The sequence below is a fragment of the Linepithema humile genome, chromosome 5 (assembly GCF_040581485.1).
Source record: "Linepithema humile isolate Giens D197 chromosome 5, Lhum_UNIL_v1.0, whole genome shotgun sequence".
Taxonomy (NCBI): domain Eukaryota; kingdom Metazoa; phylum Arthropoda; class Insecta; order Hymenoptera; family Formicidae; genus Linepithema; species Linepithema humile.
In genome coordinates, this window is record NC_090132.1 from 1,183,056 (window position 1) to 1,206,231 (window position 23,176).

General features: G+C 42.6%; 4 protein-coding genes across 4 annotated transcripts; all 4 read left to right on the forward strand.

Annotated features, from left to right (window-relative positions):
* The first annotated feature begins 1,982 nt into the window (after positions 1-1,982).
* Positions 1,983-6,941, forward strand: Osi7 (Osiris 7). The gene is made up of 3 exons (XM_012372692.2): positions 1,983-3,033; positions 3,154-3,329; positions 5,526-6,941. The coding sequence occupies exons 1-3, from the start codon at positions 2,318-2,320 to the stop codon at positions 5,921-5,923; spliced, it is 1,290 nt and encodes a 429-aa protein (XP_012228115.2). The 5' UTR covers positions 1,983-2,317; the 3' UTR covers positions 5,924-6,941.
* A 2,045-nt stretch (positions 6,942-8,986) lies between these two features.
* Osi8 (Osiris 8) lies at positions 8,987-12,749 on the forward strand. The gene is made up of 3 exons (XM_012372697.2): positions 8,987-9,780; positions 10,283-10,780; positions 11,021-12,749. Exons 2-3 carry the CDS (start codon positions 10,300-10,302, stop codon positions 11,305-11,307), a joined length of 768 nt encoding a protein of 255 aa, XP_012228120.2. The 5' UTR covers positions 8,987-9,780; positions 10,283-10,299; the 3' UTR covers positions 11,308-12,749.
* A 4,121-nt stretch (positions 12,750-16,870) lies between these two features.
* On the forward strand, positions 16,871-19,463 carry Osi9 (DUF1676 domain-containing protein Osi9). The gene is made up of 3 exons (XM_012372699.2): positions 16,871-17,502; positions 18,031-18,203; positions 18,403-19,463. The coding sequence occupies exons 1-3, from the start codon at positions 17,243-17,245 to the stop codon at positions 18,729-18,731; spliced, it is 762 nt and encodes a 253-aa protein (XP_012228122.1). The 5' UTR covers positions 16,871-17,242; the 3' UTR covers positions 18,732-19,463.
* An 898-nt stretch (positions 19,464-20,361) lies between these two features.
* Positions 20,362-22,262, forward strand: Osi10a (Osiris 10a). The gene is made up of 2 exons (XM_067355426.1): positions 20,362-20,779; positions 21,511-22,262. Exons 1-2 carry the CDS (start codon positions 20,362-20,364, stop codon positions 21,918-21,920), a joined length of 828 nt encoding a protein of 275 aa, XP_067211527.1. The 3' UTR covers positions 21,921-22,262.
* The last annotated feature ends 914 nt before the right edge of the window (positions 22,263-23,176 follow it).

Below are 23,176 nucleotides of genomic sequence, written 5' to 3' on the forward strand. Positions count from 1 at the left end.
GATTGATCTGACGTGCTGGTATTTGACGGATCCGACTTGCTGGCCGGTATACCTTGAACTTGAACCGAGCCTTTGAAATAATCGTCGGTCGACCGTTACCTTTCCCGTGACTTTTGACATTTGACAGTCAGGATCACGTCACATTTTGCAAAATAGATATATCTGCTATAACAAAATCTAATTAGTGCCCTCGTGCTTAATTATTTTCGTTGATTGATTAATTAATATCACAGAAGCGATATTCGCGGTTTCTCTCATAATTTGCGCTCAGTGCTTTCTTCATTCGTCTACGTTGATCTCTTTTTCCGCCTTACTTACGGCATATGTAATATCTGAATAATTTTTTAAGTAGCTCCGCTACTTTAAATAAGATACTTTCTTGACGATTTAGAGCGAGCTAGAAACAAAATACGAAGTAATAAAGTACCGTAATGGAATTTTGTATAATTAATACATTATGTTAAATTCAATCATTTCTGCATCGTTAATTTCATAGATATTTCATGTATTACAAATCTAATTTGCACGACACTATTATTTGTCGTTCATTAAATATATTTAAATATAGAAGATTTATCGAATTTTTGATCATTGCACGTTTACATCTAATGCGACTTTTGTAATAAATAAAAAAACAACAAACTTCAACATTAAGTACAAACGCATTCTAAATGTCAGAGTCATTTATTCATTTGTCACAAAAAGCAGACAACCATTAAGGGTTGATGAAAACGTCAGTTGATGAGAACGTTGCTCCCACGTATAAAAATGCGAGACATTCGCTTTTGTTTAAGCGCGTACAGGCGTGATTTCCGTTTGATTATATTCCGTTTGAAGTTTGAAAGAACCCGCCGGGTTACAGGCCGCGTCAGGTGTGTGATTTCGCTCAAGGCGACATTCGCTCTCGCGTATTTCTCGCGGGGGGGATCTTGATCCCCGAGAGAAGTCGGGTTCGAGAACGTCGTTACTGTGGGAAGGAGCAAGAAGAGAAGACGGCGAAGGAGAAAGAGAAAGACGGATGCAGAGGAGAGGGAGACGCGGGAGACAGAGAGAGGAAGAGAGATCAAAACGATCGCCCAACGCTCTCGACCCAGTTATAAATAGGTGAGCGACCTCGTTCCAGGGATAATATCTCGTGTTCATCATTTGCCGATGAATTTTTCGGCGATGGAGCGACATCACCTGCAACAATTAACTGCCTCCGAATTGCACTACGAACGCTTTCGTGCGAGACACGCGAATTTGCGCCCGCTCGTCTGCTCCAAATGATCATCCCGGGACGCATAAATTTCAGATAAAATTGGGCGATTAAATGGCGAGATAACGCCCATTGTATTCTCACGATTTACCCATTGTAGCCAGGAAAGTAGCGTTGAGGAACGAAAATAATTGCAATTTACCGTAAGCGGATTGGTATCTGTTGACTTGTGTGTGCGTTACGCACAGAGTGTGCTACTTAGTATGAAGAATTAATCAAGCCGTGAATAGTGAAACATGAGTCATCAGCCGCCACTAATGGAGACTGTAATCGCATCCGCCGACGCCGAATTCGTTCTCGGTGCGCGCGGTGCGCGTTGTGCGCGTATATCTGCCGAAACTGTACGGCCTGATTGAATCGCAATATCTGGAGCGACAGTCGCCGAGTTCATTTGAATGAACGAAGAGGGATATCGCGTTGATAGTATATGTCTTGCCTTAAGAGCCCTAGAATTTCGTTCCGTGAATTGCACATCGGCGAGCGGTTATCGAGGAGGTCTCGCAGCTGACTAGAATTTCTTGATTAGGCGTCTCGAATCGACATTATTGCGACGCATGTAGACTCGTGCACGCGCGATGGTCATTCGAGTCGCGCAACACTCTCGCAATAATCATACGACCGCGGCCGGGCTAAATGGTGCGGCAAATCACAGGGGATCTACGTATACTTTTTCCGTCGTCGTCCTGAATGCCCATAGAATTTTCCCTCATCGAATCTGGTCCCGATTGTAATTGGTGGGGCTCCCCTTCTATCGCGGGTTAATGCGGCTCAAAGTAGGTCCATAACGTGAGAACGTTGGACGTCGTCGGAGGAAGAGTAGGCGGAGAAATACGCAAAAGGAGAAATAAAATGTAGAAGAAGCAACAAGATGGATCAGCTTAAGAGGATTGCGATTCGAGAACGCGTGTCAATCATAGGCTAAAGAATTTTAAGTACAATGAAAGAATATGCGTGTCTCACGGTATTCGCGCCAAAAAAAAAAAAAAAAAAACACACTTGTGTTTTTTGTACAATCTTCTGCTTTCGATCCTCTTTTTCTCGCGAGTTTTTATCTTTCCGATGATAATTGACAAGAGGGAGGCCGATGAAGGGGAGGAAGTCAGCGTGGGGAGATTATCCGCGGCTTACGCGATACACTCGACCGAACGAGAGAGAGAAAGGGGGGTGGGGAGGGTGACGAGAACGGAGCAGCGGGAGAAGGGAGACGAGAGAGCGTATGACGCGAACGCGGACCCCCGGTGGCCTGCGAACCCACGAGGGCTCCCCTCGTGCGATTACTTCGGTATAAAAGCAAAGCAACCTCTTTTAGATGTAACACACGAGGTAGCATCGGCGCATCCTGGCGTGCCTGATCACGTTCAAACGCGCCTGTACGTCTGGGGCACGGAGGAGTCCGAAGGAGACCGATTCCGCATTGTGACGCACGCGGCTCTCGAGGATATTTACGGCTTTGTTCTCGACACACGGGGAACGCGTGGAACGCGGCGAGCTTGCACAACGGTGACCATGGCCAAGCATTTCGCGACGTTGCTGTGGGTGTCGGCGGCGTTGACCGCGACCCTGGCGTTGCCGACCAGCGACAAGGCCGGCGGGAGTGAGAACGACCTGATGGCGAGCATATACGCCGACTGTCTGAAGAAGGAGTCCATCAGCTGCATCAAGTACAAAGTATTCACCTACGTTGACAAGATGCTGGCCGACAAAGAGGACATCACGCTCTCCGAGGGCATCACCGTCGTGAAGACGTCCAACGCCGAGGGCGAGGGTGCGCCAAGGTTGGTTACTGATCGTTACGTGAGCTGTCCGAGATCGCGTTCGCGAGAGCAATTCGAAACTTTGAGATTTTGAGCTTAACTCGAGAGAATTGTAAGATTTGCATTCTTATTTTTCGCCAGATCCATCGAATCCAACGATTTCGATACACTCTTGTTCGACCGACTCGGAAGGTTCCTGAGGACGCACTCGGTTAAAGTCGATCTCAAGGGCAGCGATATCTTGGGAGCGATCGAATCCGTCGGGCGCAGTTTCGAGGACTTCAGCGATAACGCTGTTGAGAGTCGTGGAAAGAAAAGTGAGTATATCATCAAATGAAACTTATCACCTGATAATGATATAAGAGAATCAATCTTCGGATGCACTTGGACGTAATGCGGAACCGGTTGCGATAGCGCATCGCCGGTGTATAATTATATTTTATTGGATTTGTTAGCAACTCACGTTTCCCAAATAGAAGATCGCCTAGAAAGCAAAACTAGTACAGTAATTGAACGCAATTACTTTGAATAACTATTCTCAATCAAGTTATAAATCAGCGAAATGAAGTTTTCTAATTAATTGCTTCCGATATTGCGATATGCTTGGATTTCTTATAAATCTGAATGGATATTAATTACACAGAATTCTTCGTTTTTAAGATTCGTTTGGAAACTACATCATGAATGACAGTCTTTGTCTATTATCTATAATATATGTTATGTATAATATAAACAATAAACAAAGACTGCAGTCACACAGAGTGTAATTTCTGAACGCACCCTTACAATTTACATATCATTGATTACTACATCATTATTGTCATTACTGCATAACATAAAAATAGAATAAATAATTTTATGCGTGCAATTTTTGAGCAATGAATAATTTCGTAATGCAAAATATCCAGTTGCGTAATTTTTTATGGACTTTTAAAGTTTTTCTGTTATATTTTGGCATGATTTTCAATCTTCTATTAATGTATAATTTATATTATATATACTATATTTATTGAATTTTTATTTATTTATTATATCTAAATACTTACAATATATAAATAAATATAAATTTTTATTTTATTATATATAAATATTTTATATATTTATTAAATTTTTACTATATATTCCTTTGTATGATTAATTTGCATTCTCCTTTTAATAAAGATGTTTTAGTCATGCAGAGACATAATGGAAAGAAAGAAATAAGATTTTTAGCATTCCGACGAGATAATCACGGTTCACCGGGGCAACGTCAGCTGCGACACTAGAATTCTCAGCGTCCATCGTCGCCGCTTGTACGGTGACGATGACGACGAGGAAGCCAATACCGGCTGCAGACGTTGACCCACTGAAGAACTGGTTCCGCTTCCCCTTGAACGGCGGAGAGCGCAAACACTGAAATGTTGAGAGAGAGAGAGAGAGATAGAGAGCGGGAGAGATCTTGTCGCGCGAGATTTTTGACATACTTTCCATTCTGGTACTTCGCCTTGACCTTCGACTATTCCACTTAAAAAATATTGACACATCGCATCTTTCCGGTTGACGTGAGATGATTTATGGAATGTCATTATTATCAAACCCCCATATAACGAATGCACGCGCTATTGCGTGCGCGCTGTCACAGCGCTATGTCTCAGCGTTTACTTATCTACTTATGAATTGCCATTACTGTTACTTAATGATTAATTCTCAACGGGACGCGAAAATCGGTTTTCCATGCAAATTTCTTCAAGATTATGTTGCATTATTTGCAAAACGCAAATCATTATATCATAACATTTTTATTGAATAACCTCGCGATTTTTTCCCTTTTTTAATTTTATATCATATAAATTTATAGATTTTTTATTTTTTTTACTGTATTGACGTTTAGCTAACGGTTCCTCTAATTCAAGATAATAATAATATTTTCGTCGAGTTATGTGAATAAGACTACCACGAGTCAGCACGTAGAAACAAGTACATATTTCGCATATAAACACCTAGCTGTACATCGTTCACTATTTTTTAGTTACTCTGTGAAAACTGGTACTTGTACCTTGATGGTACATCTCGTAATAGGATAATTGGCATCTTGGAGTGAAACTGTATACTTAAACGTACCTATTCTACTACATCTCATGAAGCACTTAGATTCCCGTTCTCCAAGAAGTGCGAAAAGAGAGTAATGACACTATTAATCTTTGCGGTCTGCATTCGTACCCTACATTTAACGATAGATAGATTAACCTTTATTTCATGCAAATTGATTGTCTCAACGAACTAATTTCTGTTCATTAATTATGTTACAATTAGAAATCTTCTGAGCATAAAACAAGATTTCTTTGGCATAAAAATATACTTTTAAGTACAAAAATACACTTTCAAGTATATCTTGTTGATCTAATTTATTAATGCACAGTACGAGAAAAATAGCCAAAGTCTAATGTTGATTAAAAAATTATCTCGAAAAAGTGCTAAAAAATGAGTGCTCGTTGATTTTGAGTACTGAGACAAAAATGTTTATATCATTGCAGAGAAGGCACAAAAGATCTTGGGGCCCTTGATGATGGCCATGGCCCTAAAGGCGGCCGCTTTGTTGCCGCTGGCGCTCGGCGCGATCGCTCTAATAGCCGGCAAGGCCTTGCTCGTTGGCAAGATCGCCCTCGTAATCTCGGCTATCATCGGACTGAAGAAGCTCCTTTCTCATCAAAAGCACGTGACCTATGAGGTGGTCTCGCATCCGCATCACAGCAGTAGCCACGTCGTCAGCCACGACGACGGTGGCCACGGCGGCGGCTTCGGCGGTGGCGACTTCGGCGGCGGCGGCGGCGGCGGCGGCTACGGCAGTAGCGGACACGGATGGGCCAGAAGTTTACCGCAAGACGCCCATGAGATCGCCTATCGCGCCCACCAACCCCAAACACAAGCTTAATCGTACCATAGAAAGTCTTCATCTCGTCTCTCACTCGTTTTTCCGTTTCCCTCCGACTATTCTCTTCCCTTTCGTTCTGCTCGCGCCTATTTCACTTATTGCATTCTTCGTTATCTCTTTCCTTTTTCCTTTCTTGCCTACGCTACTATTATGCGCCATGTTTTATCTTTTACTTTAAAGAAAAGTGCTAATACCTGCAGCTTCTATTAATCCGCGCCATATTGACATTTCAGTGACTTGAAAATTTTTAAGCTCAAAATCTTTTTCTCCAATTTTTCTACTCTTTTTTTCTTACGCTCGTATAATCTCCCGCTTTTCAATCTTTCCCTTCTTTATCTTTAACTTTACTTACATTACTCTTACACAGCGGTCGATTTATCCCACGGCCAGTCATCAGTACCTCTGGGAAATGCTCATTGTTTTATACATGTAGATTTAAGCAAACATGTTATTTATATTCGTTGTATCTTACATTATTAATATTTATTTGATGTTTGACTGTGTGCTTCCATTATGACATCTCCTGTTTTTTTTTTTTCTAATAAAAAGACAACATATGAGACGCCTCCGCTTTGTCCCGAGAGACTTCAATATTAATGCCTGCAGCCTGCGCCGGAGAATCCTTGGCTTTCTTCGGCTCTCGTAAGAATGGCCGTGGTCCATGACCGAGTGCTTCTATTTATACACAACTTGCACTCGTAGTCATAAGGCGTAACGTAAGATACGGTCTATTGAGCTTCAAAGCAGCGATAGAGCACCGGATGCGCCGCTGTACCACATTTTGCATTCGTAAATAGATGCATAATGGAGTAAAGTTCACAAACACCGGCGAAAGTAGTCGAAGAATGCGCCGCGTGGTTGCTCCACTGGTCGGAATGCCGTATTTACGAGATCACACGAACAATTCATACATGCAAATTTACATATGTATAGAAATATTTTATATATTCTCCATGCTTCTCTGAAACTTCTTTACTCTGTTTATTGCCTTATTTATCACTATTCATTATTACCGAGTATTTAGAACGTTTTAACATCTTCATTTAAAATTTGGAGAAAAATTAATATGTTAAGTATATTATTTCATATAATATATATAATAAAAAATTTATATTTTATATACATATATATTATACATTATATACACATATATTATATTATATGAAATATATGCTCAATAATTTTAACAATATATATATATATATATGTACACGTAAATATGTATAACTTATTTTTGCAAAATTAAAACTACTTTATCTAAATACTAAAAAAATTAATTTTTATCTTTTTTATCTTTCCTGTGTAATTTATTTCGCAGCAAAAGAAATGTGGTTAAAATTTATACAGCGAATATTGTACATTAATGTTGGAAATATTTATATTTATATCATAATTATCGTTTGACTTACTATTAGTCTTACGTGGATCGCTAGTAGAATAATCAAGACTTTTATAAATCCGGGCTGAAATTGTCTTAGAATTAAAACCCGATTCAAAGTCAAAGCACGGATAATATGCCACTATCACGATAAACGTGTACGATATTGATCTTAACATAGTGATTGCTCATTTAAACAGGACGCACGCGTAGCCAGGTACAACTGGTAACCTGCATACCGCGAGCATATATGTTGCTCCTTCCGTTCCTATCAGAGCGGCTGTAGGGTAGAAAAAGGAGGTACAAGAAATGGTTTCGTTGGCCGTGAAGCCACGCGTATCGAGCCGCCGAGAAAATCACCGTTCGATAAAACGGTCGTGTAAAATGGAATTTAGGAGCGATTCGACGGTTTTGCGAACCGGAAAGTCTGAGGCGCATGATTATTCGCACGCGTTTACCAGACGACGACGACGGTAGCGTCTCGCGCTTTCGCCGTGCCGCAGGGGAGATCATTTTCACGGCGGGTACGCGCGCGAGAAATCGGTAACGCCGCGACGTTATGCAGGTAAGTTCCGGCAGCGTCGTAGTCTCGCGACGGCAGGCGGGAGGGGGGGGGGGGGGGCGCGGAAAGAAACGAAGACGCGTCTCGCCTTCCTTTGCATTCGTTATCCGGTTGAGATGCTTTCCTGCGCGTTCGCGTGCGACTCAATGAAAACGTCACGCACTGGCAATTTCGACACAGCGTTAATAAAGGCACGGAGGAGATATAATGCGATAAAGCGTACTTTATACTTAATGATAATGATAATCTACGATGGGCGTATATTTCGCTTTTTTTTTTAGCGTAATAGTCTCCGTTTCGTTTCTTTCCTCCTGGAAACGACCGGTGGCCTAAGTGTATTTGCGTGCAACGCGTTTTCACTTGGTCTGACCCAGTTAAAGCCGCCATCCGCCGGCGCGTACGTCGGATCGGACGGGATGAAAAGTCAAGGATGCGAGGGATCGGGTGGAAGAATAGGAATTCATCATGCGAATTAGATGATTAATCGGTGGAAGAAACTGTGCCTAACGCGCGTAACGGTATACGTTAATTCGCCGATTCATCGTCTCTCCTTTTTCAACACGACACGATTGCGTTTGCGCGTAGAAGGAAAACGTTGGTTCGATCTTCCATCGAAAAGTGGAACATACATTGTCGCATTGATTTAATAGTCGAGGCAAACGTTATAAGAGTTATGGGCTTAGTGTCGGCGGTATAACTGTGTTCAATGCTTGAAAAGTAATAAGAAGTGCAGTTATATCCAATCGTACATATGTGACGATGATGATTCTGTATCGAAAAAAATTTCTCTTGTGACATTTTTAAGTCCCGGGGAAGTCTGGGGCTTATTCTAAAATATAAACCCGTTATAATTGCTAAATCTGATGTAAGTAGAAGCAGCCTAGAATGGAACAATTGGAATGACGAGTCTTAAAAATCAGCCTGCAGTCTGGCGAGTTTAGCGAGTCAGCGATTTTGTAGTATCGCACTTAAGCACTTAAACGAGAGAGAATTATATGTGGCCATATAACCGTGCCAATAACACACTTTATGTTTTATTGCGCTTCCTATCAAACATATCAATGGACGTGTACGTGGTTAAGACGCTTTCTATATCCGATATGCTATTTCGTCCTGTCTGACGTCGCGTCGTCGCGCATATCTCGCGTACGCGCCGCGTGCAAATTGCCGCTTTTTTTTTTCTTTCTTTCTTTTGGGGGCGGATTTTGTTTCTGGCACGCCTTTCATTTTCAATCATATTCGAATGTCGACGAACCGGAGCGAGGATATTAGAGTCAAGGAACAACGGCGGGAGCATCGAACCGCGTCGTATGCGTAGGCGGTGCGTCGCTCACGCGTAGAAGAAACAACGGAACATATGGACGAAATGCGGTTAGACCGGTCGAATTAAATCTGTAAGGAATGAAACGGGAGGAGCGGCGAGAGGACGCGACACGGGCACGTGCGGCGGCAACAAAACCGCTTGGCGTATGGAATTGTTCGGATGCGTCCACCGCGATGGCGCGTGGTGGGGGGTAAATCCGGGCGGAGAGGCGAGATCAGGGAAGAGCGTTCCGGTAGAGAATTTCTGCTCTCTACTCTCGTCTCCCGGGTGGTTTGTCTAGGCGCAAAGCGACCGCTCTCAAATCATTGCACAGGTATGAAAATAGTCGCGCAATGGTGGTGTACACCGGTACTACGGCGGGTGGGGGGAATATCGCCCGGTACGGAGGTATACCTGACCAGATATATAGAGCTAGGGCAGGGCTTCCGTTACGTACAGTCTACTTAGAGTGCTCTCAGGTATACACGCATCTCGCGGTACGCAACGTATTTAGGACTAATCAGAAGTCGGTAGCCGCGCGAACGTACAGCCGCACAGTCGACGGAGAGCCGAAGGACGAAACGTTTAGATTCGCGTATCGAGCCGCGCGGAAGGTACAGTGCTTGATCGGGGAGCTCGCGCGTTTCAGTCGAGCTCGCGATTCGCACCTTCGCACCACCGCGATAAGTGAATGAATTCCTGTAAAAGTTTTGTGCTTATCACGCGGAATATATATATATATATATATATATATAACAATTTATTCTAATTGATTCGGATAGAGAAAAGTGTTTGGATTATTCGAGGAATTATTTGAGCCGCAATCTTTTTTTATAAACTTCGCGTAAATCAATCAATGTTGGCAACTTTGCAAATCGGTATTTTGCAAAGCTTAACACATCAAGTGTTTTTAATACATTTTAATTTAATGAAATTATTATTACGGTCAGGATTACAATTTTGTGGTTTAAAATTATTGTTACTTAAACGATCAAGTATATGTATAAAATTGCTTAATATTTGTTAATTGGCTCACATTATTAATACTTTACACTTATTTTTGCTTTGAATTATTAAATCATGCAAAATAAATTATCAAATTGATTCTTCTTTCAGATATTCACTTTAAAAAAATGAAACGATTCGCACACTATTTCGTATGCCTGGCTGTACTGACGGCGGTTTCTGCGAGGTCGGCCGAAACTAATCCTACATCTAATTCCATCAACGAACAGCAAACCGCTAGATCGAGTGGCAACGGCATATTTGGCGAGTTACGCCATGTCTATCAGGTGTACAAGGAATGTAGCGCCGCGGAACTGAGTCCTTGCTTAAAACTGAAACTCTTAACGGCCATGGACAGGATTTCTCGAAGTGCACAGTTGAATGTGGCCGAAGGCGTTACTCTCGTTCAGGACGAACCAATTGCCAACGAATCTGAACCAGAAAAATCTGTGCAGGAAATCGAAGCCAGTTTGCCGCGAGCGTTGGAAGACAAGGAAGACGCTCTTAACGGCATGATCTTCGATAGGATTGTCAAGTTTTTCCAGAGTCACACTTTGAAACTAAAATTACCAAATGTAGATGAGCTTCAACGTGGCTTTGTCGAAGAAGGTAAGAAGACATCATTGCTAATATCATTTTACAAATATAAAATTTAATAATATTTAAATATTTATTTGCTTAAAATTTAATTATTACAATCAATTTTATATATTTTTGTTCTATTTTCAAAAAATGTATATTACAAAAACATAATTTAAAATCTTTCTTCCGTGCTACATCATTAATTCGAATAATTGTCGATTACATCGATAGAGCCTCATTAATACATCATCACGTTATCTTCTTCAGGTCGCAAGAAGAAGAAGATGAGCGGTCTTCTTGCCATTCCGCTGTTAATTGGCGGCACATTAGTACCACTGGCGCTTGGCGCTCTCGCGCTGTTGGCCGGCAAAGCGTTGATTGTGAGCAAGCTCGCGCTGGTGCTCGCTTCCATCATAGGATTGAAGAAACTCGTGTCCGGCGGTCACGATCACGGACACGAAGTCGTCCAAGTCGCGGGAGGCCACGGATCGGGCGGATGGGCAAGATCGGGACACGATTTGGCCTACTCCGCGTACAAACCAGCGTCAACTTAGGAACAAAAATTTGCGAACGTCACTCCGACACTTGTTCAATTTCTCATCGCGCTCTTCCCTTTCGCGAAGTTTCCTTCTCACCTAACTTCTATTTATTCTCATCCTGTGAATAATTTTCTCTCTGACCATCTGTCCAATCTCACCTCACTCTCTTCTCCACGCTGTGTTCACTCTAGGTCGTCGCACATACGAGGCCACTCGTATACGGATCATCCTGAGTATTTATTGTTTCACATGTAGCTGCGAGCTACAATATGTATATTTATAAATATATTTATAAATACACGAATAAATTAAGATCATAATTATCGAATATTATTAGCGTGCGCTTATATTATTCCCGAATTCGATTCCTCATTAATAAACATTACATGAATGAATTTGCGTGGCGCGCACGTATGCGCGCTAGTCACGTGCGATTATAATCTCGAGCTTAGTGCTCGCGCGTTGAGTCTTGAGCGTTGTATCTCCTGATTGCGAGATGCTTAAAATTCGGGTGAAACTAACGGAAGTCGGCGATACGCTATAATCGTAGAGCGGGAAGGAGAGAGCAACGGACAAAAGGGGGAGAGAGCGAAGCACGTACAAGGATTGAGAAGGACGCGAGGGAACGGCGGGGGATGAGGCATGTAAAAGAACTGGAGCCTGACCGACTGATGGCCCATCGATTCGGGACTCGATCGAAAGTAAGGCTCAACGAGATGCCACGGAAGTCGGAGAGAGACGGACAAGGCAAATATGTCAGACAGAGAAAGGCTTTTATAGAGACAAGCTGAGGCTTTTATAGACACGATCGGTTTAACTTGAACGACGATTTGGTATCTTGATGTGGCCATTAAATCGACGAACGTCTTCATGTCTCCGGTGCTGAAAAAAAAAGTGGACAGAGAGAGAGAGAGAGAGAGAGAGAGAGAGAGAGAGAGAGAGAGAGAGAGAGAGAGAAAGAATGAGAGAGGAGGGAGGGGAGACATCAACGAAATAGCGAGCAACAGGATAGGATGGTGTATGTCGAGAGATCAAGAGAAAGAGCGGCGGCATCACCTACATACGAGAAACACGCGAATGAAACCTGACGTGTCCGCGCGCTGACACCTTACGCACTTGTTCGACTCTCGATCCATCGTTCGTCCGCGTCAGTTGTGTGCGTATTCGAGCGTGTGTAAAAGCGCGCGCGCGCGCGAGAGCTGCGTGTACGTAGGACGTACACGACGGGGACCAGTCGGTGGACACACACTCGGGAAGTAAACCAGGCCGAGCAGACCGATCGGGCCAGTCAGCATCCGCGCTGAGTCTCTTTTCAAGGTGTGCCTAACACTCTCTACCGTACCGGAGAAAAAGTCGACGCCCGGTCCACCACCCCCCCTTCCCCCCGTTTTCGTCCTCCCCGGGCCCGTGAATTTGCGTCCGTCTCTCTCCCGCCACGCTCGTTCGCGCCGATCGACCTCTCCGTCTCGCCCGAAGATTCGTCGATCTTCAAGAATGCACCTCTGGCCAGGTGGTCCCGTTCCTGAAACGCCGGCGGGGCCCTTCTACGTTCAAATTCCGAAAGTCACTTCGGTGAATCGAGATCTCGCGTCCACATAATCTTTTTTTTTTTTTTTTCCTTCGTCTTCCTGAAACACGTCGCTAGATGCGTCGCTTGAACATTCGAGCGCAAGAATATCGGCTGTTAATATAATTCTGTCTTGACGCGGCGCTTCTAGAAATTGCTGCTCGCTTGAGCTTCAAATGGTGGCGTAAAATAGGTTGAGCAGCGGACCGGCGGTGTATTTTCTATGTAGGTCGGCACGCGGGAATTAGCGCTAACTGAGTTTGCATTAAGCACAAATTTATTCGCGTGAAAGTACTAATATCGCGACTTTCTTCGGTGGCGCGTAAACAATTTAGAACAGCGCGCGGAGGATGCCCGTATTTTTGCGGTATCGCGCGCGTTGTTATTACGAAGTAATTAGCCATTTATATACATATTATTATACCTGCGCCCCATTGTTCGCATCGCAGCGAGTGTATCATTTCGACGACCGGCTTCTGTTCATTCATCCGCGCGGCTTTATCCCGTTTCTTTCTTTTTTTTCTTTGTTCTCTTCTTTTTATGACCCGTCTCGCCTCCTTTAAATGAACCATGAGCGGAGACGTGCTAATTGCTAGGCGAGAAGTCGCGGAATCACGTGTGCATGCGGACAAAAACGCAGAGACGTGAAAGGAAGGTGTGAACTTTCGTTTCGTTCATTCACGCATATTCCCAGCGCGCGAGACGTAAAATTATTCTCCTTCTTTCTCCTCTTTATGCCATTTCCTGCTTGCAACAGTAATTTTAGAGAAAAGCGAAACGGATCGACAGCATGGTTTTAATATGACCCGCATAACAACATAACGCGCATAACAGCTGCACCGAATAAACACGCCTGCATATATGTGTCGCTTATTTTTTCTCGCATCGTATCTAAAACAGGAGACGAATTTAATGATTCGAATGACTGACGAATATGAATGCGCGACAGAGCGTTTTCTTTTTTTTTTTTTTTTTTTTTTTCGTCGCACTACTTCGCTTCGTCCGAACGTTTCGTAAGCGGCAACGGAACGATTGACGCGCGAGGAAACGGACGGGATGAACTGAAGTGGTAGTACGAGGCGCGAAATGACCTGAGAAGAAGCAGAACAGGCAGGAGAGCGAGAATTCTCAGATACGAAGGCCTCACTTCGTGGGGGCCTTGACCTGACCTCGATCCTCGGACGAGTTCACTCTCGCCGGCGTCGACGAGAGGAAAGTGTTCCATCACCAAGAGCGCGCGTAGCCTGCCACCCGGCTCAATGCGCTATCCGGATTAGTATTTTTATTGTTAGGTCGCAACGCTGTGATACGCACGATTTAATTCGCCATGTATAATGCATGATCATAATGCAAAGAGGCTGGCGAAACTTTCAGATTTGTTTGCTCGCCTCATCAGCGAAAAGCGGAGGCGCCGATACGTCTGCGATATGGGAGCGGAATCTGATCTGAGCGGAGAGACTAAACGTTTCTCATGCGATACACTGAGAAGAAAATTGCAGAAGCAAAGTGAAAGTTACACGAGATTCGCTGTATATTACTGAATATTGTATACCTCGTCGGGAAGATCGCAAAATGTTAATTGAGAGAAAGAAGAGCAACAAGCTTTAAAATAGTAAGAGAAATATGTATATGCCGAAAAATTTGTATTTATATTATTCCTTATATTATATTATATGATATTTCACGCTTGACATATACAAGTCCTCATAAACTTTCTAGATATGTATTCATATGTTTTTGGTAGAAATCATGTGTAACAACGATATTATTTTTAAAAAGTAATAATTACACCCTAAAATTTAAAAGATTGACATCTAAAAATCTTTCAATATGATTTTATATTTAATTGATATTAAATAATATTATTTAAATATTAATTATTAAAATTAATTGTTATTATCATTGTGATAATCATGATATAAAGTATAATTTAAATATAATTTTAAATATATTCCAGACAGCAAAAGTAACTAAAGAATACTTCAAAGAGTTTTAAATTTCAATCTTTCACACATCTTTTGTTCATTTTGCCTTCAACGATCGATTGAATAATTTTTCCATTTTTTTGCGAAGGAACCCTTTGGCAACCCAGTAATTTGAATAACTCGCTGGGTGTTAAAATACCGTTTTGTGTAAGCAAGTTCTTCGTTAAGACAGTCCGTGGGAACGCGAGCTGGGCCGATGCAGAGATTCGCTTGACCATCTTCGGGCTTGAAGAGCGCGGAGAAAGTCAGCCGCGCATCCAAGTTCTTTCCCTCGCGCACGGATACACCGGCAGCAATGAAATACTTTTGGGTATGTCTCCTCCCTTTTTCCATCTTTTTTTCTAGGCGAAGAAGCCTGCGGGTCAGCGACGACACACGAGGCGAGGCGAGGCACGAGGAGAGACCGGGGGCGAGGCGCGGCTCTTGGAGGAAGTCTGGCTTCGGCCCAACTCGCACACATGATCGAACCGCTGCGACGCGTGCACGCGCATTCCATGTGAAAAACCGTTAAACGTTTCGCACGATAGCCACCGGAATACATTAATTTCAAAGACCATCGACTAGTATCGGTCAATGTCGACATTATACCGTATTCAATGAAGATGACCTTAACCTATGTCTTTAAGTCATAAGATTAACACGAGTACGAAAAAAAGCAGGGAAAAAAAGAAAGAAAAAAAAAAAAAAATGGAGTTGCACAAGCGCGGCGAAGACAAAGTCGATAGGAATGCAGGATCACGCGAGAGTCGAGATCCGAGAATTACAGTTATCAGCCAAAATCGGGACGTATTATCGGAAGATATATACGCCGGGTTTCGAATTATACTATAAAATGCGACCCAGATAACGAAGACTGTAGAAGCTTCGGCGAGCAGAGCGGGGCAGAAATGCTAGGAATGTCGCCGATTTCCGAATAATAATGAATTACATGACGCCAGTAGCGTCGATTATAACGTCTCGTATAACATTATAAGCACGTTGGAAAGTTGTGGAGGCGTATACGCAGTATCGTCTACGTATAGTGTAGAGTACGCGATGTAATATAGCTTGTCGAAAGCGAAATCATAAGCCAACTTATTCCGAGTGCTTGGCCAAATATAGCTGTCGCTTCTCTCTATCGGCGCGAAATTCAGCTCCCTCGAGCGAACGGCGTCGTATGCGAGCGATTTTTTCAAGCGAGTCCGAATTCGAAATTCCGAAGATAAATTGTTGAAAATTCAGCTGCGGCGAAAAATTATGGGGCACAATTCGATCGGAAAATCAATACAAATACGTTCTTATTCTGTTCTAGAAACTAATTATGACAGGTGACTCAATTCAATGAGCCATTTGAAGAGTCATTCGGAGAGACGACTAAATAATTCACGCCACCGCAGATAATTCATCTTTAATGCATAGCATCGCACATGTGTCTCTTCGAAAGTTCTGACAAGTAGGCAATTCCCGTCGCAGCTGCTGTACCTTCACCGGTGCATTTAGCGCGCAAAAAGCGAGACGTAACACCTAAATCTTCCGCGAGAGTTTAGTTCCGCGCGAATTTCCACAGCTATTTGCATAGCGGCTTGCGCGAAATCGCTAGATCAATAAGGATCGACGGGGCGCGTTAACGCGACGGTTAAACAATTTCTGCTTTCTTATCTCGGTTTTCAGTCCGAGTTCCCGAAGGACACCCACATTCCGCCTTCTACCGTTGATATCGGTACTTTCGGTGCCTTTGACCCGTGCCGTCTCCCCCGTTTTCGATCGCGATTCGATCTCCGATCCGGAGGAAGAGGCCAGTGGTGCGTAGGCACACATATCATCTTTCTCTCATTTCCTCCATCTCTCTCTCTCTCTCTCCTCTCTCTCTTTCTCTCCTTTCTTCCCCGTCCTCCCCCTCCCGCGTTGTTGCGGGCGTTCGCGCGCGTGTGCGCGCGCTCCACGCACACGCACAAGGGCGGGTTTAAGAAAGCCAACACACCCGTTGTGTACACAAACGACTTAAGTAAGTAGGCACACAAGCGCGGAAGAGGAGAGCCGAGAAGGACCAGAGCGGTGTGTGTGGACGCGCGTCAACGAGATACGCACACGACACGAACGGAACGACCGCCTCGAGGAGAACCAATAGCTCGTATGGGTATGTAACCCGGCGGCAGGCGGGGGCCAACCCGGTGGGGGCCATCAAAATTTCAAAAACGTACGCGGGCCCCTTTCGCGACGAGGATAAAAGGCAGCAATCGTGATTCTTTCGGGCAGTGTCGATACGATCGCCGTGCTCGTTCGAGCGTCAACGTGCGAGGAACGGAATAAAAAAGAGAGACAGAAGAAGACTGCAAGGGCGAGAAGTGAAGACAAGTTTGCGAGGAGTTGGAGTAATCTGGTGTTCCGCCCGTCGTACGGAAAAGTCGAAATAGTCAAGATGTTGAGATTCGCGATAATTGGCGCACTCTTCGTGGTATCCGGCCTCGCCGCGCCGGCGTCGCAGGACGCGGCGGCGTCGCCGCCACCCTCGATCCTCGAGGAGGCCCTCGACGTGTACGCCTCTTGTTCCGAAGAGTCGAGCATCGCGGTGTGTCTCAAGCTGAAGGCCCTGCGCTTCGTCGATCGTGCCGCCCGCTCAGCCGACATCGAAATTATCGACGGATTCAAGATCGTGCAGACCGAGGAGGCGAAGAACAGGTAAGGTGACGGTGAGGATTCGCTCGAGATAGTGATGGCTACGTTTCACGGCGGCCAAGAGTCGAAACCGAGTGAAATTGGGACGTGAGAAACGCAGCAGGTGGTTTTCGTGTAGTGAATTTTTTTTTCATTACATCAAAGTGCGTTAGATCGGCTGCGTAATATATATATATATATATATATATATATATAGAGAGAGAGAGAGAGACGTAAGCGATTGTTGCTCGATCAATCATTTTTTGATTAATTGTTTGAATAATTTTGGGATTCGTATTCGCAATTGAATATTATTGGAACGAGGAAGATCCGTGAACTCGCCATTTGCATTCGATTGATGGTTTGCAATTCATTCCTGACTCACTTTGTTCACCATTGTACTCGATTAACGATGTAATTCGAATCCCGCTTTTCTCTATTGGAAACTTGACCATCAGGTTCTCGTAAAATTAGCATAGAAAGCTGTTAACGGACTTTAAAAGATATCTTGAATTGCTTATGCAAATGGATGATAAGATTCTTTCTTTTCAGCCGAGCTGACAATGCAAGGTCTCTCAACGACATTGAAAGCACCTTACCTGCTGAGGCCGAAGCCAAAGAGGCCGCAATTGATCAAGCCCTCGTCGACAGGGCCGGTAAATTCTTATCCACGCACACCATGGAATTGAGCATTCCCGAGGAAGTTTCTCGCTCCTTCGACGAAGGTAAGATTAAATTTTATTAATGTTCAATCTGAACGAAAAGCATCTTTGAATTTTTAATTATAAAGTTCCATATGTTTCTTAAATACATTAATATGTAACAATTTGAAATTCAAGATATACGTGGGAGAAGTTTTTACACAAATTGCACAGAAGTTATTTAAGCATATGAGAAAGTTCACGCTTTGGAATTACATTGCAGCTCGTGGCAAAAAGAAGAAGATCGTTAAATCCCTGCTGCCGATTCTGCTGCTCCTGAAATTGAAGGCCGCCGCCCTCATCCCGATCGCCCTCGGTGCCTTGGCTCTGATCGCTTTCAAGGCCCTCGTCATCGGCAAGATCGCTCTCATCATCAGCTTGATCATCGGCCTGCAGAAGCTGCTCGCTCACAAGCACCAGAGCTACGAGGTCGTCGCGCACCCCGTCCACGACTACGGACACGATGTGCACCACGATGTGCACCACGGCTGGGCGAGATCGGCGGCCGCTTCCGACCTCGCGTACAAAGCGTACAAGAAGCCCTCTAAATAGCTCAATGTTATATGTACAACTTCTCTCCCCTTTAACTCTCTACCTTCATTCGCCAAAGTGATCGCTCTTAACCCGGCGATCACCTGAGGGTGGCGTGGCTCAGCTTCTCAGGGATCCGCGGACTAAGCTCAGCTCGACAACGAAGACGCTCGCCGACGCAATGGACGACCGGATTGTAACGCGCTCCTACGCGGACAAGCAAACGACTGTTAGACGCGGACGGCTACTGAATTTTTGCACGGACTGGATTCAATTACGACTCGATTGACCCTCGACGACGCCGAAGCCGACAGGGATGCTACATCGATGCTAAAAAGAAAATTCGATGTACATTCCGACGATTTTTTTCACGACGATACTCATCACTTTACCGACAAAGACTGCATCCAGAGATTATGAGAATCTCAAGACTCTCAGAAACGGTGGAACCTGCCAGAAGTCGCGCCCCCTTGCTCACACTCGTGCGATATCCTTTCAGAGTCCTCCGCGTCTCTCGCACGCGGAACGACTCGCAGTCAGTACTCGCACGAGACCACCAGATTTAATCCAATGATTATTTATATATCGATCACCCCGTTGGGATCATCATGTAACTTATCACATTATTTATAAATAAATTGTAATTTTTGTATAATATTAAAAAAACCCGATTTTCTTTTATTTCTTCCCGAATATTCATTCCGCTACCATACAAATTTTCTTCTTCGCGCGAGAAAAATTTTGTCTGATACAAAATTATATTAACTTAAAACTTGTCCAAAATATTACAAATCGGTGATTTGTAGACACATAATTTGTAGTTGAAAAAAAAGATCTTAAAGCGTTTAACGTAAGCAAGTTGTAAAGATATTGCGAGCTAGAAATAAGGAAACAATTTTAAATCGTGCTAAGTAATATCCGAAAGCTTGATATCCGGCAGCCTCGTCCAAGTGTCTGGATCGAATATCTTTAGATGCTTGCCCTGGATTCGCTGATACACAAATTCGGCAATTATATCCGCGCTACTTACGCCCCCGATTTTTCTTGCTCGACTATCAGCCTTGTCTCATTAATCTGACGATCTTTCCGACGCTCCATTCTTTGGCCAACGGAAATTACTCTCCTTTAGGTGCATCCGGTGTATCGACCGTGTGCCGCGCGCACGAAATACAAACGGAATATACTTTCGCTGCTTGTAAAATCTACGGAGTGAAACCAATTGTTCTGTCGTGTGTGAACGCCCCCTTGTCGCCTATATAGCTGAGTGATTGCGGGTGTAAGATGATCAGTATTTTGCGAGAACTTCATTGTTTCGCATCTTCTCCGTGCGTTAAAAATAAAACTCTCGCTTGATCCTTAAAACGGTTAAAAATGTGAAAAAATTTTAAGAAGCTTCTTAAGTGCACATTATTTTATAATGTGACCAACTGTTTTATGTCTGAAATATTCTCAGAATGGAATAAGTTCAACTGCTGTGTGCAAGAGTTTCCATTTGTATTATTCGGTTCAGTTTGTTGCAAGTTTTATCAGCTTTCTCTTTATATTTGGTTTCGCTTGAATATATTGGTGAGGAATCCGTGATTCGAGGATGAAAAAAGAATTTCATTTCCTATGTCTGTTTGTACTTGTATCTACGAGTATCACAGTGATTATGGAGCCGAAAGAACAAGACATCCCGGATAACGGACATTTTTACGGCTTTAACGAGGCTCTCGGCGCATGCCTGTCGAAGAAAGAACACGGCACATTTGAATGCGTAAATCGAGGTATTTTAAGTACTTTGCAATCATTGAACGAGGAGGACACTTTGGAATTTGGAAAGGCCAGATTGGAGAGAGCAGAGAGCTACGGCAGGGATCTTTTGGACTTGGATTACGATCCGAAGGATTTCGGAAATATTATGACAGCTGCGGCCAGATTAATGGAACGTCGAAATATCAAGTGGAATCTCGACAATTTGTACCCGGGGTTGCAGATGCGCGTTGGACCAATGTTAAACGGAAACGGAATATTGGAATTTGTTCTCGATGAGAGAGTTCCTTCGTACGGCGACAGACAGGTTGGCGCAGGTAAACATTAACAATAGAAACATTACAATAGAATCAAGTAGAAAGTATTTCCCAAAAATGTTATACCACTTTTTTAAATATAAATATTTCGAACTAAAAAGTTTTTTAGTATTATTTACATAACTACACCGAGAAAATTTTATATCAAAAATTATTATGATAAGAGGAATTGTAAGTTTAAATACTATGGCCATTATGTGAAAAACATAGTAAAATATTTTATTATATAATTCTTTCATGATCCGCGGCTACATTTGCCGTACATAAGAATTTTTTACATAAAATTTTCTCCGCGTATTGCTATTATAATATATAAATTTTATAAATGGAGCATAGAAAATCAGTTAGACGTAGAAAATTTTTTTAAAAATGTGCACGTATTTTTCTGATAGTTTTTCTCAAATATTTTTCTGATATTGTAATGTGTAAATATCTACAAAAATGTAATTTAATAATTACATGTTATTGTTGTAAATTATTTTTAATAAAAGAGTAATTACGCGTAATCGATAGAATACAAAGTACTTGTCTCAAAAAATTACAGCTTATTACACGGAACAACTTGTTACTTGTTACTCTTGTTACTTTAGCATGGATTCAAACCACTTCGGGTTCTTACCTTGCTTAAGACATTACGTTCACCAACCGGTTTCAAGAACTTCCTCCAGTAGGCAGCACGGTCAAGGCTATGCACTTGGTTGTAATTTCAAGGTCAAATCCTATCATTTCAGGAAGGCAATTGACCAGACACATATTACTACCGTTTCTCTTGGGTTTCAAATTCAACCTGGCATCTCTAATTCCGCTTATGTTCGGCTTCCTGCTGATTGTGACCAAAAAGGCCCTGATATTGACAAAGATAGCACTGTTTCTGAGCGGTCTTTTAGGATGGAACACACTCTTCTCCAGCGCCGCGCCACCTTACGCGGCCAACGGGTTCAATGGCTTTCATGCTTACGGACATGAAGTACCGGCAGGTGCATACTATCATGATCACTTCCCACAGCAACCTTATAAAACGCTACACGATTTCAAGCCTTATGATCAGCACGTTATTAGGGAAGTTGTCGATATTTTCGATAATGATGCAGCGCACGTTAGAAAAAATGCTAAGAATTTTGTTTGGGCTAAAGATAATTAATGGCATACTGTGAAAAAGATTGAGAAATCATAATGAAAACTAGATATCTGTTGTATTATAGATCTAATATTGCTTCTATCCACCCGTCCATTTATTTTAAAGTGTAGCACATATTCTATTAAGTTTTGTGTTAAGATAAGATTTTTAAGCATCTGGAATTTTAATAATATAGCTCACATTTTACGAAAATATCAATGCACTTGCAGTATTCATAAGTCATTATTATTTTACGTAAATACTGGTAAATAAGTTATTGTAATAAATGCGAATGCCTTGAGAAATATTAGAAAGTCGGGAAATAGAGAAGCGTCCAATCAATTTTTATTAAAAGAAAAGTAGAATAATTTAGGAACAGCTTCCGTAAAATAGTATACTTACAAATATTAGTTTTATTATTCTTACGTTTCATGCTACGCATTAAGATAACTAAACATGTGATCTCGTAAAAGCTAATTCAAATCCATCAAGAAACGTGTTATTGCTCCGGTTTTATTTCTATCCGCTTCAAAATTATACAACGAGCACAGACATAATTTTTTTTTAGATAATATTATCCTGTTAATATTAAACTCTTGATTTATTATCGTTGTGTATCTTTCGTCATAAAACCATTTCATTGCGTCACATTACTTTATCAGCAGCACTAATTTTCGCGAGTCTTGAAACGAATCTAATGAATCGAGAAAGAGGACGTATTTTATTGTGAGAGGTTCACGAACGTTCCTTCGTCTGCATTCTGCAATAATTATCTTTATAATGAGAGTTCACTGTCGGTTTCAAGTATCCGTCCACCAGTAAGGATCGTCACCGAGATCCTGACGTTTTCACTCGGCGGTACCATTAGTCTCAGTCCATTATCCCATCGTTCTTTCTTTCGGTCGTCTAACAGTACTAGTTCTCTCTTTCTCCGTCGCTCTTGCACTTTACACCATCCAGGAACGGCGATGGTTAACATCCGGGAAACGCATTTACTCGTAAAGGGAAATACTACCGTGTTTTTACGGTCATGCGAATACACGATCACGTGCTCATAAGACAATTAAGCTGAAGATATATCACACGTTTCAGCTGATGAAAAGCTGATGAAAAATGTTTTCAAGCAAACTCATTGTCTTTGTCTATCTCATTATTTAATTTTATTCACTATTTAATTATTAATTTAATTAATTTCTTTGCACATTGCGATTTTGTACATTGCCAATAAATTTTTACGTATTAGATATGAACAATAGTCAGAATTTTTAATTAACTACATA